Raw genomic sequence first — 17,904 nt, forward strand, 5'->3', positions numbered from 1 at the left:
AGCTCATCAACCATGGGCCCAGTGCTCTCCACTCCCCAACACTGGCCTACATTAGGCACTCTCATGTATGTAGGTAAGAAATTCCGCCTCACTGACATTTCATGAAAAGCAACACTTAGGGTCAGATGAAGCTTTTTAATGCAAGTCATGGAAGCCATGGAGCTCAGCAGTCTTACTCAGGACACCCCTCTTCTGGGTTCTGGGGCTGCTGACTGCAGTTGGCAGAACAATGCCTAGAGTTAGACTGGTTGGTGAGAATGACTTAGGATCTATACTGATCGTCACAGGTCTACACTCTCTTCTCCAGATGGCCCTACTGAACCATTCTCTCTTTGGAACAGTTCATGTGTTAGCCTTGCAGGTGAAGGCCAGCTGGCCCCTGGCTCAGGACAGAGACCTAGATTTTAGGGATACAGAGTACCTCCAGTTTCTAAGGATGAAGCGTCAAACAAGGCTAGTAAACAACCTAGTCTTTTTATTTGCCCAAAGTCAGCTGTTGTAGGCACGAGGTCCCCAAATTCCCAGAAGGGATGGAGGAAAGGGAGCACAGGTCTCCATCTACCCTGCTTGTCTCAGGGAGCTGGGAGTTACACACTGAGGTCCTGCCCCCTCTGTCTAAGGTTAGGCTCCTTCCTTCCATTCTCTACCCTCAGCAGAATGAGTCGTAGGCAGCCTGGAGAGTGTCTCAGGAGCCCATCTGGTTGCCTATGTGGGGGGGAGGCCAGCCAGGGTCAAGGGCTGGGGATGGGGGGCACAGGAGGAGGGGTGTGGCTAGGAGAGCAGCTGCTGGGTGGAGGGGAGGGAGGTGAGCACTGAATAGGGGACCCCAGCTGGGGTTCCATAATGACATCAGTGGGGGACAAGCAGAGTCCTCAGTGTCCAGATGGGGAAACTGAGGCGGAGGCCAGTCTAATCTTTGGAAAGAGAGGAAGGAGCTTCTCATCAGTTACTCCAGTTCATCCATCTTCCCCATGAAGATGTCTCAGGAATTGAAGTACCTTCCAGGCAGTCACTTGGTGCTTAGATATACCAAGACACAGGAGTGGCAAGCAGCTGGGTCACCTGGGCACTGAGCGCTCCACTGCTGACATGTCACAGGAGCACCCTCCCCCACCTCAGCTGCTGGAGGGAGTGCTGGGCTCGGGCGTCTGCTCTCCCTCCCTGCTCATGTGCCTTGCCCAGAAAGGCTCATTTTTAGCACCTGGCCTCTTTTCCCTGCCTAGAGGGAGCTCAGGGATACAGCAGAGAAGGAGGCAGCCAAGGGGGGACTGAGGACCTGGAAGCAGTGTCCAAGGAGAGGTGTGGTTGTGCTGTGCTCCCCTTGCAAAGGTGCTTAGGCTCACAGAGGAGCCCTCAGCCGCCGTGCAGTGTGGAGATGAAGAGGATGCTGTCCTGGTCCTGCAGCTGGTAGTCCAGCTCCCCCTGGGGCAGGAAAGAGGGACAGGGACCATCAGAGCACGGTCCAGGTAATTGCCAGGCATTGGGACAGGGTAAAGGTAGCTGTTCTGGGAATGAAAGAAAAACCTCACCAGAAAAATGGAGACTCTACACATCGACTCTCAAATCTCCAGGATGGGTGAGCTCCCTGCCTCCCTCCCCAGCAGCCATTCAATCCCTCCTCATTTGAGATGGAAGACAGGAATAGCCCAGGGATGGGGTGGGGGTTATGAATGAGACAGATTGCCCCGCCAGGCCCTGGACTGATCAGAGGCCCAGGGTTTCCCACTGAAGGCAGGGGCTGGGGAAGAGTGTCACTAGAGGTACTGACCAGCAGTTCCCAGTCGGCATCATTAATCAGCACCAGAATTCCTGGCCGCCTGTGGGAAAGACGGGAGTGAGGGGCAGGAAATGGAAGGCAGGAGGCTCAGAGTCTGTGGCTGCAGGAGTATGGGGGAAACTTTCCTCCTGATTTCCCAACAAGTCAAAACCACAGTCTGCATGGTCAGGAAACCAGGACAGATAATCACGGTTCTGAGGGCAAGGGTCAGCATCACCCAGACTTCAGGCAAGGCATTTTACTTCTTTAGCATCAGCTTTGTCCACGTGAAAACAGAGCCAATTCTAAGGACCGTGGAGAGATATAACAAATAGTGTGCAGGGCTTGCTTGCCACTATGTCTCAGTAACCAGCAAAAGGAATCTAATTTTCCCAGTGTCAAATCTTACTCTCCCAGGCTCTGGAAAGGAAGGGCTTTGGCTTCTAGGTCTCCAGGATGCCTATTCTGGAGAAGACAAGCTCAGTTTTTGGGGCCAAAGAAAACTGTCAGTGGCACCAGGCACCTAAATGCTGGTTCCTACTGGAGTCAGTCCTGGTTCCTACTGGAAATGGTCCAGGGAGCACTGATGTCCATACAGGTGGCTTCCAGGACTGCTGTGCCAGAAACTGCAGACTGGAGAGTAGTCCTGATCCATTCTTGAAGGCAGACAAAAGTCTCCCAATTTCATGGCCCACCTCCTTTACATAGGAGACCATCCTTGTTTAGAAGTAGAATGGCTTGGCATGAGGAGCCTGGGTTTTTGCTAGCAGGTTGGAACAGCTGGGGAACTAGCTGTGTGTGTCTGAGTGGGAAGGTGCATGGAGTGACCTGGAACCTCCTCTGTGATGCCGCACACTGTACCTGCTGACCACACATAGCCATTTCAAAGACAAAGAAAGAAAATGGGAGTGTTTTGAGTGTTATTTGATTTTTAATTCTGTGCATGTGTGTATATGTGGGTGCAGAGCTGGAGGCAGAGAGAGACAGGCAGTTGTGAGCTACCTGGGATCGAGTAAACTTGGTCCTCTGGAAGAGCAGTCCTTGCTCTCAACCTCTGATCCATGATCCATATGTCCAGCCTGTAGCCCTGGATGTCCTAGAACCCTCTATAGACCAGACTGGCCTAAAACTTAGAGATTCACCTGCTTCTGACTACTAAGAGCTGAATTAAAGGTGTGCACCACCACACCCAGTTAAAATGGAGTATGTAGTTTCTGAGTCACACTGATGAATTTGAGGGTTTAACCAGGCACAAGTGGCAGCAGCTACCACCAGACAGCACTGATAAAAATGGCTTTCTTAGTATTTCCTGTACAGAGGATGCCTGAGGCCAGGAGAAGCAAAGAAACTCACCTAAGTTTCTGCATTTGGTGGTAACTAGAAGCATAATTCAAATTTTTAGGGAAAATTTACCAAGCTCCTTTCATATGGGCTTTTAAGAACCTCAACCAGAAGAAAACTAGAAACAGACTAGAGCACGGCTTTTTCCTCACAGGAGTCTGAGAAAATAGGGGGCCAGAGGACTCAAGAGGATAAGATATCCAGAACCCTGAGATGTAGGTTTAGACAACCTTCCCTCTCTCTGCCTTGCTCAGGCACGGGGGATAGGAACTCACACACTCTCTCCCTGGATGAACAGCTCTGGCCGCTCTTTCAGCAAGTTCTTCTTGATCCAGACAAGGAGGTTCCGGACGTCCCCTAGAGAGGGAGGCATAGAACAAACCAAGGTCAAACCCAACTCATTCCCAGGCTCCTAAACCTGATGAGGAGAGGCCAGTGACTGTCAGAAGGGTCTGCAGAGAGAGTGGACACTGCACAGTGACCGTCAGTCAGAAGGGTCTGCAGAGAGAGTGGACACTGCACAGTGACGTTGGAAGGGTCTGCAGAGAGAGTGGACTCTGCACAGCGGAGGGCACAGTGGGAAGAAGTACAAAGAACTCAGAGACAGGGCCTGGAGAGGCGGCCTAGTGGTGAAGGGGAGGTACTGCTCTTTCAGAGGACCCACGTTCAGTGCCCAGCACCCACACCTACGCCTCCAGTTCCCAGGGATCCAATACTGTCTTCTAAACTCTGCATGCACTTGTATTCACATGCATATGCCCACACATACGTACACATAGTTTAAAAGGATTAAAAAAAAAGAACTCAGAGACAGAGCTGGGCTGATGTCCCCTCAGCGAGGCTGCTTAGAGGGCATCAAAGAGCCACTGCCATCTTATCTCTCTTGCCAGTCCAGCGAGGGAGGCCTCAGCTTTGCTCACAGGCAGGGTCTGCATATATTTCCCTTTGTGAGGGGAGAAAAACAATCGCTGAGCAGATAACATCAGTTAATTTCCTCTAGCAGAGGGAGAGAAGGCTCCTCACCAGGCGGACACTGACAAATCACTGCTCACTACCCCCACTTTCGCAGTGCCCCAAGGGGTGGCCACCTTGCCTAAGCAAGAGGTTCTGGGCTGCGGAACACCCAGGGCTCTGGGTTGGCTAACAGTCTCTTTGTGCAGAATATGGAGGAGGTAGTTTTCAGGGTTACTAGCCTTTCTCAGGAGTAGGGGACCAGCCCACAGCAAACTGGGGTTGGCTTGCATCTATAAAGGCCATGGTACCAAGGACCTCTACCACTCTTCACTCAGATTGTTTTTGAGGCTCCTCTCCTAGAGGTCCTGCTCTCACAGGTGACTTGAGAACAAAGGTCCTCGAGAAACAACTACCATTTAGGAAGCCATAGGAGGCTTGGCCTGAGTCAGTGTTGTAGAAGGCACCTGAGACAAAGCTCTGAGGCTAAGCTGAAGCAAGGTGAAAATGTGGCCTGAGCTATCCTCCTAGAGGCCAAAGTCCTGGCATAAAGGACTGCTAGGACACGGGAAGTCTCACTCTGCTCCCAGTGTGAGCTCCATATTGCAGTGCACATGCAAGCCTAGCCTTGGGTTCGCACAGGAATGGGAAGATGCAGTATGGATAGACTAGTCCTTTTCTTGCTGGACACAAACATCCCACAGGGTAACAAGCAGTGTTCATGGACTAAAGCTGCCAACTCCCAATTTAAAGTTCCTTTTGTTATAGCTTTCGGAGACAGGGTTTCTCTGTGTAGCCCTGGATGTCCTAGAACTCACTCTTAGACCAGGCTGGCCTCAAACTCACAGAGATCCACCTGCCTCTGTCTCTGAGTGCTAAGATTAAAGGTGTGTGCCACAACAGTCTGACTAAAATTCCTTTTTAACTAAGCAAATATGTAGTCCCCAAGGAGAGGAGGGAGGGTGCTGCCTCCCTCAAGCTGAACTTGGACTCTTGGTGGACTCTTCCCCAAGGCCCAGGTTGCAGAGGCTTCTCCTTGGTCCTGAATCCTCTTGGCCCTGTCTGGTGGGCCGCCAGCCCATACATCTTTGGTTGTTCGATAGAACTGCTGGAGTCTGACACATCCATCAGCCAGCCTCAAAAGCCTCAGCAGCCAGGGCCGTGCTTGTGTTTGGACACGAAGGACTGGGAAGAGGTTGACCCAGTGACCACAGACTATATCTGACAGTCCTGACTTGCTGGTATAGAATCAGGGTTCTTGGGGGAATAGCCCTGGCTCCCTCCAAGAGGATGTTTCTGCTCCACTCTAGATAGCTTGGGAATAAAGGAGGGATAGTGGTCATGTTGGGGTCATCCACATGATGACACTGTCATGGACTCCCAGAGATGTGGCTGGGGGATGAATCTGCTGCCCAGTGCTGGCTCATTTATCATGATGCTCCTATTTGCTGAGGTCACTCCCTCCCTCTTCTGCCTGCCCCCCACTCCAGGCCCGCCTACATTTTTGATAGCTTGTTACCATGGTGAGGCTGCTGCATCACAGCAGCCAGTATTGTCCCTGTGCCTGGATTTGGGGGTGGGGAGAGGTGGAACTCATGACTCCCTTCTCAGGCTGCAAGGGCCACTCAGCCTGGCCTGAAACGCACCCCCGGGGACATCTTGCTTGGCTTGCTGAGGCCCAGACAATATGCAAATAGGCTCCAAGCCAGATGGTCGGCTTCCAAAGGCGCCCAGGGGAGGAGGAAGGGTTAAGCAGAGTCAGGGACTGGTGGTTTGGGGTGGCTCTGGGATAGATGGAGGGTAAGAACCTTACTTTCACCTTCCCACTATCTTTCTTCCTTCCATCCAACTCATCCTGAGCAAGTTCTCCCTCCTGTAGCCGCCATTCACTAGACAAACATTTGTTGAGCAACTATCCCGTGCCATGCACTAGGGTGATGGTGGCCAGCAAGAAGGATATGGAGCCTTCCTTGTGAGAGGGCAGCAGAGGTGGCAGACATTACTTAATTAGCTGTGGTGTGTGCTAACTCCTTTGGGACCAGAAAAAGCCTTTCCAAGAGTGTTAACACTGAAGCTTAGGCCTGAAGGATGAATGGGCTTGGGTGGGGGAAGCATTCTGGACAGAAGGAAGCACATATGGGAGGAGCTGAGGCACCATACAACTGCTAGGTTCAAGGCAGCAAAATGGAGACGGCAGGAAGAACAGCATGAGAGCCCTGGGGAAGGCCTGCTCCAAACGAGGTTGCTCCCTCCTAAACCCTAGTGGTACTGATGAGGCAGTTGTGAGTGCCTCCTAGTCCCATGTCTCCAAGCTTCTCTGTCCTGCCACATAATATGGCACCGTAAGCCGTTCCCAGAGTGGAGTCTGAGAGCTCAGGGATGTTGCCCTCACAGCTCTAACCTAAGATGCCAGTGGTACACCAGCAGGGAGGGAGACGGTGATGGTCATAATTGTTTATCTGAGACAAGAGTCTCATTAGCCAGGCTGGCCTTAAACTTGCTATGTAGTTGAGAAATCCCAAGCCTGGGACTTCCATCGCTTAAATCCTGGAATTACAGGTGTGCATCAGCATGCCTGCCAGTTTTAGTTTTAAGTTAGACTCCATTCCTTCCTAGCAATATGACCTCAGGAAGGGGATTCTCAGAGCCTCAGCTTTCTCTAAAAAAGAAAAAAAAAAAAAAAAAAAAAAAAGCTGGGTGGTGGCTGCGCATGCCTTTGGTCCCAGCACTTGGAAGGCAGGTGGATCTCCGTGAGTTCAAGGCTAGCCTGGTCTACAGAGCTAGTTCCAGGACAGCCAGAGCTGTTACACAGAGAAACCCTGTCTTGAAAAAAAACAAAATCAACCAACCAAACAAAATCATCTACAACTCCAGTCCTGTTCTTATCTCCATGGGTACCAGGCATGCACATGGTACACAGATTTATATACAGGCAAAACACCCATACACATAAAAATAAAATTAAAAAGACTTTTAATGTGCTGTTATAAGGATCAAATAAGACAATCTTAGAGTTGTGCCTAGACTATCAATTATTCCTGAATCCAGGGAAAGAAACTATCTCCTCTGGACTCGACTCTCAAATATGTTGGTTTTCTATATGCTCTGCCCATCGCCCAGAACCCTGCCTTAATCAGGTAGGTCTTGGGCTTTCTGTGGGATATGGTATGTGCTCATTGGAAGCCAGATGGAAGCAAAAGAAATAGGAGAAGCCGGGCGTTGGCGGCGCACGCCTTTAATCCCAGCACTCGGGAGGCAGAGGCAGGCGGATCTCTGTGGGTTCGAGGCCAGCCTGGTCTACAAGAGCTAGTTCCAGGACAGCCTCCAAAGCCACAGAGAAACCCTGTCTCGAAAAACCAAAAAAAAAAAAAAAAAGAAATAGGAGAGAGTATAGCAGGGAGGTAGTAGTGTAGACATTTAGTTCCAGCATGGGAGGCAGAGGCAGGCAGATCTCTGTGAGTTAGTTCAAGGTCAGTCTGGTCTACAGAGCGAGTTCTAGGACAGTCAGGGCTATGTAGAGAAACCCTGTCTTGACAAACAAAACAAACAAGCAAATAAGAAAGGGGGCTGGAGAGATGGCTCAGAGGTTAAGAGCACTGGCTGCTTTTCCAGAGGACTTGAGTTCAATTCCCAGCAACCACATAGTAGCTAACAACCCTCTATAATGAGATCTGGTGCCTTCTTCTGGTGTGTAGGCTGACATGAAGGCAGAACACTATATACATAATAAATAATTAAAAAAAAAAGAGCCGGGCGTTGGTGGCGCACGCCTTTAATCCCAGCTCTCGGGAGACAGAGGCAGGTGGATCTCTGTGAGTTCAAGATCAGCATGGTCTACAAGAGCTAGTTCCAGGACACTCTGTCTCAACCCCCCCCCCAAAAAAAAAGAAAGAAAGAAGAAAGGGTGTGGGGTCCACACATTGGTTTTCTTTCCCAGGTTGCCAAGGCTGGCCTGAGTTCCTGCCTCAAACAATACTCTTGTCTCAGCCTCCCTCGTTGTTGGGGCTACAGGTACATGCCATCACTCCTGCCATCTTCCTCCCATTTATGCCAGTGGTTGGTCCAGCTCCTGGTGCAAGCTGTGTGAGAAGATTCACATTCCAAGGCTGTGCATGCCATAGCTGGCCATGCACTCAGTGTTGGGGAGGAAAAGGGTACTCTAATGCAAGGGTTGCAGTGTAAGAGGCCTTGGCCTGGCTGGCCCAACAGGGAACAGCAGGGAAAGGTGCTGCAGCTTTGTGGTGGACAGGTAAAGGTCAAATAGAGAGGCTTGCATTGAGGCTAGATAGCCTCAGACAAGTCACTTCCCCTCAATGTATTGGTATCATTTATCCTGACAAATGTGGATAATAATCCACACTCTAAAGGTTGCTGTGAGGATTAAGGCAATATGCTAACAGCAGGGCATCAGCATCAAACACACAGGGAACACTCAACAGATGGGGGCTCTAAGCTGTGTACTCAAGTCTTGATTCCGTATCTCTGACCTAAAAGTGGCTGTGGCATAGGAACTTTGGTTGCCCATCCTAGAGTAAAAGCATGAAACCTCTCACTAGGCCAGCAAGCCCAGCAATTGGGAGGTTGAAAGTTTATAGGCCAGCCTGGGTTCCATGAGCACCTACCTCAAAGAGACTTACAGAGGATCACAAAAGTGAAGGAATATACTCAAACTACACTTGGCATGAAAATAGTTTTGGGGGAAAAAATGGTCTTGAGTAACCTTATATGATAAAATAAGAAAGAAAATGGAACCTCCACCCAGAATCCTTTGCCCGAGTAGAGGAGATATTGACAACCTACACCCGCAGGGTTCCTTAGAGCAGCTGTTCTTAACCTGTGGGTTGCATCCCCTTTGGGGGATGGCATATCAGAAGTCCTCCATATCAGATACTGACATCACAATACACAACAGTAGCAGCAGAACTAGTTATGAAGCAGCAATGCAATAGCTGCACTAAAGGGTCACAGAATTAGGAAGGTTGAGAACCCACTACCTCGAGTTGAGAGATACCGCCCTGGCTTGTGAGCACACAGGAGACAAGGGCTGCACCTTTTTTTAACTGCTCTCTCCACGTAAAGTGTGTTTTCTGGCATTCCTGTCCCTGAGCCTGTGGGAGCACAGGGCCCACGCCAACAAAAGTGTTTTCTCACCTCTACCTGGGCCCCTAAATCCTGCCCATAAGTAAAACTGTCCCTTCCCTACCGAGTCTATCAGCTCCAGTTCTAAGGCAGGGCTCTTCTGGGATTCCCACCCCAGGCCTGAGCTAAAGGGAGAAGAAAGAGCTGGCATGGGTGGAATGAAAGGAAGAGGGGTGGAGGGAACCTCAGAGGCTCCATTTACAAGTGAATGGGGGTAAGAATGGAGCAGTTTGTGGGCTAAACTGGCCTCAGAAGGAGGTTTACAGATGTGTGAGGGGACGCTCCTCATTGTTTAATTAAGCAGAAAGTGGATCTTTTCAAAAGCAATTTTGCACAGGGACTGGGAGGGGAGGGGAGAGGAGGGAGGTAGGAAAGGGATCAGCAAACAGGCCTGGAGAGCAGAGAAAGGAACAGCTGGCCCCAGGGAGGCTGTGAAATGCATGCTAAGCAGTTTAAAGCGCCCAGGAACTGCTGCTCAGCCCCTGCCCTCCCTGCCAGCCACCTTGTAACTTGACTTGAGCAGGAGTGGGGCATGCCTGTGATGAACGCAGAGGAAGAGGGGCAACCTGGGCTACAGAGAGAGCTCCTGTGTCAAGCAGTCAACAAACCCACTAATCAACCAGTGGAAATAGCAGCTACCTCTTAGGTCAGTCACAAGCAGGAACCAGAACAAAGAAGGCATCAATGCTAACGTTAAGAAGAATAAAAAGATTACTTCTCAAGGGACACTTGCTGAGTACTTAGTGAGTGACATGGGGATGGGATTGTGAAAATGTGTATATTTTTGTGTCAAGCAAAATTTAAGAGGAAATAAATCCCTGGGTTCATTTCCAGCACCCACATGGTGGCTCACAGCTGTCAGTAACTCCAGGGGACCCAACACCTTCACCCAGACACACACACACACACACTTAAAAAGAAGAAATAAGAGGCCGGGCGTTGGTGGCGCACGCCTTTAATCCCAGCACTCGGGAGGCAGAGGCAGGCGGATCTCTGTGAGTTCGAGGCCAGCCTGGTCTACAAAGTGAGTTCCAGGACAGCCTCCAAAGCTACAGAGAAACCCTGTCTCAAAAAACCAAAAAAAAAAAAAAAGAAGAAGAAGAAATAAGACATAACTTGTGCTCTTTTTTTTTTTTTTGGTTTTTCGAGACAGGGTTTCTCTGTATTGTTTTGGAGCCTGTTCTGGAACTCACTCTGTAGACCAGGCTTGGTCTCGAACTCACAGAGATCCACCTGCCTTTGCCTCCCAGTGCTGGGATTATAGGCGTGTGCCACCAACGCCCGGCAACTTGTGCTATTTTATTTTGCACATAGACTCTTATGTTAGCTTCAAACTCTTTATAACTTTGAATTTCTGGTCATCCTGGTCTACCTTCTAAGTGCTGACATTACAGGGTCACACCACCACACCCAGTTTTAGGCCTGGTTTATTCTGTGCTGGATACAGAACAAAGGGCTTTTGCATGCTAGGCAAATTGTTGTCAACTAAGCTACACCTTCAGCCCAAAATGGTTTTTTTTTTTTTTTTTTTTTTGGTTTTTCAAGACAGGGTTTCTCTGTGTTGTTTTGGAGGCTGCCCTGGAACTTGCTCTGTAGACCAGGCTGGCCTCGAACTCACAGAGATCCGCCTGCCTCTGCCTCCTGAGTGTTGGGATTAAAAGTGTGCGCCACCAACGCCCGGCCAAAATGTTTTTTTTTTGTTTTGTTTTACTTTTGTTTACAGTTTCTCTGTGTAACAGCCCTAGCTGTCCTGGAACTAGCTTCGTAGACCAGGCTGACCTCAAAATCCCATTTACTTGCCTCTGCCTCTATGCGGGGATTAAAGGCCTGCACCACCACTGCCCAACCCAAACTGGCATTTTATTTTTATTTATCTATCTATTTATTTATTCATTTATTTGTCTTTTGGTTTTTCTGGACAGGGTTTCTCTATGTAGCTTTGGAGCCTGTCCTGAAACTCGCTCTATAGATCAGGCTGGTCTCGAACTCACAGAGATGCACCTGCCGCTGCCTCCTGTGTGCTGGAATTAAAGGCATATGCCACCACCACTCGGTTTTGTTTTGTTTTCTTAAAACAAGGTCTCAAGCTGGGCAGTGGTGGCACCCACCTTTAATCCCAACACTTGGGAGGCAGGGGCATGTGGATCTCTGTGAGTTTGAGGCCAGCCTGCTCTATAGAGTGAGTTCCAGGACAGCCAGGGCTACACAGAGAAATACTGTCTCAAGTCCCTCAGGCCCAATAAAAAAAAAAAAGACAAGGTCTCATTGTGTAGTTCAGGCTAGCCTGGAATGCTCTGTGTGGAACAGGTTAGCTTCAAACTCAGAGATCCACTGGGCCTTCCTGCTTTTGCTTCTCCAAATGCTAGTAAAGGTGTACACTACCACATCTGGCTTGTATGAGTGTTTTGCCTGCATATGTTGGTCTGTGCACCTCATGTGTGCCTGGTGTCCAGAGATCAAAAGAGAGTCTTGAATCCCCTGAGACTGGACTTACAGATGATGCTGGGAACTAAACCTGGGCTCTCTGCAAGAGCATCTAGTGCTCCTAACAGATGAGCCACTGCTCCAGCCATTCCCCATGTAAAGACCAACCTTCCAGCCCTTCTTGCAGAGCTGGCCAGCCCCAGCAAGGAGGGCAAAATATCCTCTCCAGTTTCTTGTTTTGCTACTGGCCAGGACAATCCTGACCTTTTCCACTTCACCACTGACCCACCCATGCCCAATGGCCCCAGAAAGCAGTCAGGAAATCCAATACTCACAGGGTCCCTCTTGCCCAGGCAAGGTGATTTGATGTTTCTTTACTCCATCAAACAGGAGCTCTGCACCACCTCTACAAAGGAAGGCCAAAAAAAGACAGCAGGGTAAGTTACTGCTAACAGAACTGAGATGAGTCTGCTACCTAGGGCAGAGTTGGAGGTGAAAGATGAGATGCAGAGGCCAGGGTTCAGGAACAGCCTCGTTACTAGGAACTGCCTCTCAAAACGACTTTCTGCTGTGGTAAAGAAGACAGAAACAATTCTCACTATTAGGGAGGACTCAAGCCTCCAGTCCCCTTAACTTTGCTTTCTTGAGAGGCAGCTGACTGAGTACACAGCAGTAGAACTCAGGCTTCAGAGCTGCCGTCTCCAGGAAAGAAATCAGGCTCTACCTCTGCTTGCCAGTCATCCCCTGGCCATGTACCCACCTTTTCAAGCCTTGGTCTTATTCCCAAAATCACCAAGCTGCCCTTTCTGGGGTACCTTAGAGACCCTTTGCATTTCTGGCCAGGTAAGTGAAGAAATAACCCTGTTCTTGCTCACTTCTATGTACTACTGCAATGGAGGCAGAGAGAACCCACTGGGCTTAGCCCTGACTAAGCACAAGGTGATGTCAGTTATAGGATATCCCTCATCCCATTTCATCGACTGGCCATCTCAGGGAGGAGGCAGACACTGTTAATTCCATCTGACATAGTAGAAGGCCAGGGAAGTTAGGTAACCCCGGAGCTCTTTCAGAAAGCTCTCCAAGAGCAGAGTTCAGTTCAGTTTTTTTGTTTTGTTTTGTTTTTTGTGTCCCAGCAAAGCCAAGTTCAGAAACCAGGACTTCTGGTGTGGGCAGTAGATCTTTCAGTACTCCACACTATTTCTTCCTCTGGTTTCCTGATTCCCATCTCAGACTTCACATGGGTCTGAACTGAGAAGGCCTTAACAGAATTTTGATGGATGTGATATTTCTCACCTTACCACCCTTTCCCAATCTCAGGGAACAGAGATGTCCTGAGGCAGCCCACTAGGAGGCAAAGGCAAGGCAAACACTGTCATGGGGGGAACATGGGGGACTGTCATCCAAACAAGGTCACGCTTTGTTGATGCAAAAATGTGGAGGGGGAGCAAGGGCCCATCTGTGGCTGTGCGCAGGGCGGTTCAGCTGCAAGTCCACACAGGACTTCCATTTATCCCCTTCCAAGAGCCTCTTTTTCTGCTGGGTAGGGGCTGGCACATGCAGCAGCTGGGCTGGGGGAGGGTGACAGGCAGGGGTTCAGGACGTCAGCATCAGAGAAGTGGGGTGGGAACTAGAGGCAAATAATCAAGAGTGGTCAAACCTGGTAGTGCCAGGCTCTGAGGCCAAGCCTGTTTTTCCACTTACAAACAGATGAAGAATGAACCAATGAGGCTTTGAGTGCCCCATCACTGCTGGGTTGGCTGGGGGCAGTTACTCTGTCAGCAAGTCTGGAGTGAGAGAAGACACACATCTAACCTCAGGACTGACTCAGGGAGGCAAACATGAGGGTTGTCTGGGCCCCAGGGACACCTTCTGTTTTATAGGATATTCCTGCCATTCAATCTCAACCAAGATACCTCCATCTTCTCTCAATACCCCAATTCTCGATGCATGTGTCTGCTAATATCAGTGACAGGTCTACATTTCAGTCACTTTTTCTAGTTGCTTTAAAATATATACCCATCTAAAAGCTAGGCATGATATCACATGCCTATAATTCTAGCACTTAGGAAAGTAGAAGCAGGAGAAACAAGAATTAAAAGTCAACTTCAGCCTCATATTGACTTCAAGGCCAGCTTATGTTACATGAGACCCTGCTTCAACAAAAAATTTACCCATGCATGTTTAGTCTCCATCTACCTTCTAGAACATAAACAGACTCTACATGAAATAAAGTCTGGCATACAGCAGAGGTTTTGAAAATATTTGCCACATAAATTAATCTGATTACTTCTCTAGTCTCAATAGTGTATCCAGGCTTTCCAACACCTCCCCAAACTCATGGAAAGGGAATCAAATCTAGGTAATTACAGCATGGAAAGGAGGTACTCCAAACACACCTATACTATACTACTATACTTCCAATTCTGTGTGTCCTGAAAAAAATGCTCTGTTAGGGCTGGGAAGTATAGCTCAGTGGGTAGAATGTTCATGTTGCATGCAAGAAGCCTTGTGTCCATCCCAGCACAGCATAAACTGATCATGATGGTATATGTCTGTAATCCCAGCACTGGAAAAACGGAAGCAGAAAGACCAGAAGTTCTACGGCTTCCCCTACCACCTACAGAGTTGAGATATAGGCCATCTTGAATACCATGTCTCAAAAAATAAATAAATACATACATACATACATAAATAAAACCACCTCTATTAACAACCTCTATTAACAACAGTTCATAAGGCATGTCAAAAGATGACAGAATTGGTCCTAACAAGAAAAAGATGAGTCAGGCATGGTGACACACACATCTTTACCCCTAGCACTCAGGAGGCAGAGGCAGGTGGATCTCTGTAAGTTCAACGCCAGACTGGTCTACAGAGTGAGTTCCAGGACAGCCAAGGCTGTTAAACAGAAAAACTGTCTTGAGAAAAACTCCCACAAAAAAGATAGGAAACCTTTTAAAGGACCTAACAGAGCTGGTGGTACTGAGGATCACTTCTCTTCAGGGTTTACAGGCCACGGCTTCTAGATTTCTAGGACCAGAGGGGAGAGAATAAAAGGCAGTGCAGCTCCTTTGAAAATCTTCTCATCTTCATAGTAAATGTGAGGCAGCACAGCTGTCAAGTGACACAGTCAACCAAAGGTCAGAAGTTGAAAACATGTAAGATGATAGGCAAGGCTGCACATGCATGTCACCTCAGCGCTCAGAAAGGAGGAGGATCAAGAGCTCAAGTCAGCCTCAGCAACACAGAAAGTCTGAAGTCAGCATGAGCTATATCGTGAGCTCTTGTCTCCAAATAAAACCAGATCTGGAGTACAGAGGGAATGCTTCTGGCCTTGGCAAACATTTTATTTTTACGGAGGGTCTCTCATTATGTAACACAGCCTGACCTCAAAATCACAGAGATCCAACTGCCGCTGCCTTCCATGAGACACTAAGCCCTGCAGAGCGAGCTACGATTCTGACGGGTCACTTATGTGGGGAGTGTGGAAGAGGGTGGACAGGTGGGTAAAGAATGTTGTCCTGTCCTGCTGGAGCTCAGTATTGCTCTTAGAAGCAAGGGAAGCTGAAGCAACGGCGTAGCTCTGTAGACTCTGGAGGGCAACTGTCTTATTCACTTTAGGACTTCCTCACTGTTGGCAGCACAGTGTCTGGCAGGCAGGCTACATCTCTGATCAATAAGCACCATGTCTGACTCACTGAGAAGGAAAGGCCATTCGGCTACGGGTAAATATTAACAGTGAGAGTCGGTAGCTTCTTCCTTTTCAGTACTGCTAAGGCTGATCAAGGCATCAGGAAGCCTCCTCTTCTCCCCAGGCTGGGAGATGGGAGAGCAGGGTGTGAGCCGGGCTAAGGGTCAGAGGGGAAAAAAAAACGTCAGGAGGCCAGACCAACGTAGTCCTAATTGAATCCAAGCAGCCAGACAATATCATCAATTAAACTGCACTTAACATTCATGAGACTACCCCCTTCCAAAGGACAGAAAAACTGAACACTGGAGGGAACAGACAAGAGTGCTATTTATCTTTGTATCCTTGGTATCTGGCTCACTGCCTGGCACATGGTAGGCACTCAATAAGTGACTGGTGAATGAACTACCCAGTGAAGGGAAAACATAAAAGGAGGGGAGGCATCCAACGGGAAGAAAGGCATTTGGAAAGAATTTTACATTTCTACCCTAGAGTTTCCCCTTCACTTCGTTCGTACGTACACACACACACACACACACACACACACACACACACACACACACACTAGCTTTTCCATATATTCGAGACACGCCCACCCATCTCTACAGGCTCAATTCTTTATTCTCAGTTCCGAAGTCTGTCTTCTGCAGATTTTGACACTATGACAGACCTTCTGTGTGCTGGAAGAACCAAGCAGTAGGGATTTGAGAAGCTTTTCGATTTCCCTTGCGTTCCTTCAAGTAATAATGTGCATCCCAACTGCGGGACTTTTCATCTTGTGCACACCACACTGCCAATGGTGGCGGTTCCCTCCGCGGTTGTTATCTGGGCTCCAGGTCTGCAGAAGGCACTCATCAAACTACTTTGAAAGAGATTCGAGTCGGATTAAAACTCAGGTTTGAGAAAGAAAGGGAGGGAGGGAGGGAGGGAGGGAGGGAGGGAGGGAGGACGGGCTGCCTTAGCCACACCTTTATCTAGGAAGAAACTAGGCGGAAATTGCCGCCGGAAGACAGAACTGAAGGACTATCAACAGGGAGACTCATGGGCTCCTTAGGAGTCCAAATACCAGACGTGGTGGGTAGGGCTCGGAATGACACTGGTAAAATACGCTGGAAGATGACCTGCTCACTATCAACGCCTCCGAGTCCCATACGTTAAAGACCAAGGAGGGGCTGTCAGCGCACCTTCCTGCCCATGTGTGCGCCTCTATTCTCGGACTTACGGCCTCGTCGGCCAGGGAGATGGCGCCTGTGGAGAGCCCAGGCGAGCGGCCCCGCTCACGCAGGGCATCAGTAACCTCGGCATGTCGAGTGAAGTCCGAGTTTCAGGCCCTATAGCTTTTCTCCATCCCCACGGCGCCCCAGTTCTCACTCACCCGAACTGCACCTCCACACACAAGGGCGCCGCCATGTTGAGGAAGCCAAGTTAGCAAAACACGCCCTTCAACTTCCGGGGCGCCCGCTTATTTCCGGTCGCCGCCTGGCAGCGTGAGCGGAAGGGGCGGTACCTAGGGATGAGGCGCTTCTGGGCTAATGGACAAAAGCGGGCAATGAGGGCTGGGGAACTGATGGTCCACGATTTTTGAAGACCGAGTTTCCGGAGACCCAAGGAAGCGACTTCCTGAAGAAAGACAGCTAAGAGCAAGAAATTTACCCTAGTCCGACGACACGATTGTGAGCCTCCTATTGTTTGTTGATCTTTCGTTGATTACAGGCACACGCCTTTAATCCCAGTACTCAGAAAGGCGGATCCATGTGAGTGAAAGGCTATCCTGGTCTACATAGGGAATTCCAGGACAGCCTGGGCTACTTAGTTAAGATTCTGTCTCAGAAGCGAAACCAAACTGTCGGCTGTTCGGTGTTGCCTGAGACTATCAAAGAAAGAGAATCACTCCAAGATGAATTTTACATTCTCTGGCAGCAGAGAGGAATAGTTTCTGTGAAATGAACCTCGCATATCCGTGCAAATTCGTGTTTATTTATTGTTACACAAAAGGTTTTTTGGAGGTAAAACAAGTTCCTCATACCAAAGCTCCTGGTCGGAGGGAAAACACCACACCCCTGAAACTAGTCCTTGTGTATACCGCAGTACTCAATAATTCAAGACCTCCAGGTTGGCAGGATAGTCTTGTGACCAAAGTCATGCAAAGACTGTAAGGCTCCTTCAGAAAAACAACTCTATAGATAATAGAAAACAGTCACTGTTTAACAAAATGATTTCTCCAAGGTCTAAGTACTTCTAGAAAAAAAAAAACCTATTCATTCTAATGTTTACCATAGATACAACGAAAAACAACTATTTCATTCTAACATTTACTCCAAATACAATGATTCTGCTAATTTTTCCTGTACACCAGCCAAAATAAGAAAAAAATTTACTCCGGGCATGGTAGTGCACACCTTTTAATCCCAGTACGCAGGAGATAGAGGCAGACTGATCTCTTTGAGTTCGAGACCAGCCTGGTCTACAAAGCAAGTTCTAGGACAGTCTCAAAAGCTCACAAAGAGAAACTCTGTCTTAAAAAAAAGATCCCTTGATGGGAGATATCATTCTGTAAATATGTCTCTCTTATTGGTTGTTGAATAAAGCACTGCTGGCCAATAGG

The 17,904-nt window shown here is 48.8% G+C and overlaps 1 protein-coding gene across 2 annotated transcripts; it reads right to left on the bottom strand.

The window, feature by feature from the left end:
• Positions 1-455: 455 nt before the first annotated feature.
• Positions 456-16,771, bottom strand: Urm1 (ubiquitin related modifier 1). 2 transcript variants are annotated; one of them, XM_005085471.4, is made up of 5 exons: positions 16,675-16,771; positions 11,947-12,017; positions 3,373-3,454; positions 1,769-1,817; positions 456-1,422 (listed from the first exon to the last, which is right to left on the bottom strand). In XM_005085471.4, the coding sequence occupies exons 1-5, from the start codon at positions 16,707-16,709 to the stop codon at positions 1,354-1,356; spliced, it is 306 nt and encodes a 101-aa protein (XP_005085528.1). In that variant the 5' UTR covers positions 16,710-16,771; the 3' UTR covers positions 456-1,353. The 2 variants fall into 2 exon arrangements, with proteins under 2 accessions (XP_005085528.1, XP_021091845.1); XM_021236186.2 differs by lacking the exon at positions 1,769-1,817.
• Between the last annotated feature and the right edge of the window lie 1,133 nt (positions 16,772-17,904).

The sequence above is a fragment of the Mesocricetus auratus genome, unplaced genomic scaffold (assembly GCF_017639785.1).
Source record: "Mesocricetus auratus isolate SY011 unplaced genomic scaffold, BCM_Maur_2.0 Super-Scaffold_100004, whole genome shotgun sequence".
NCBI lineage: Eukaryota > Metazoa > Chordata > Mammalia > Rodentia > Cricetidae > Mesocricetus > Mesocricetus auratus.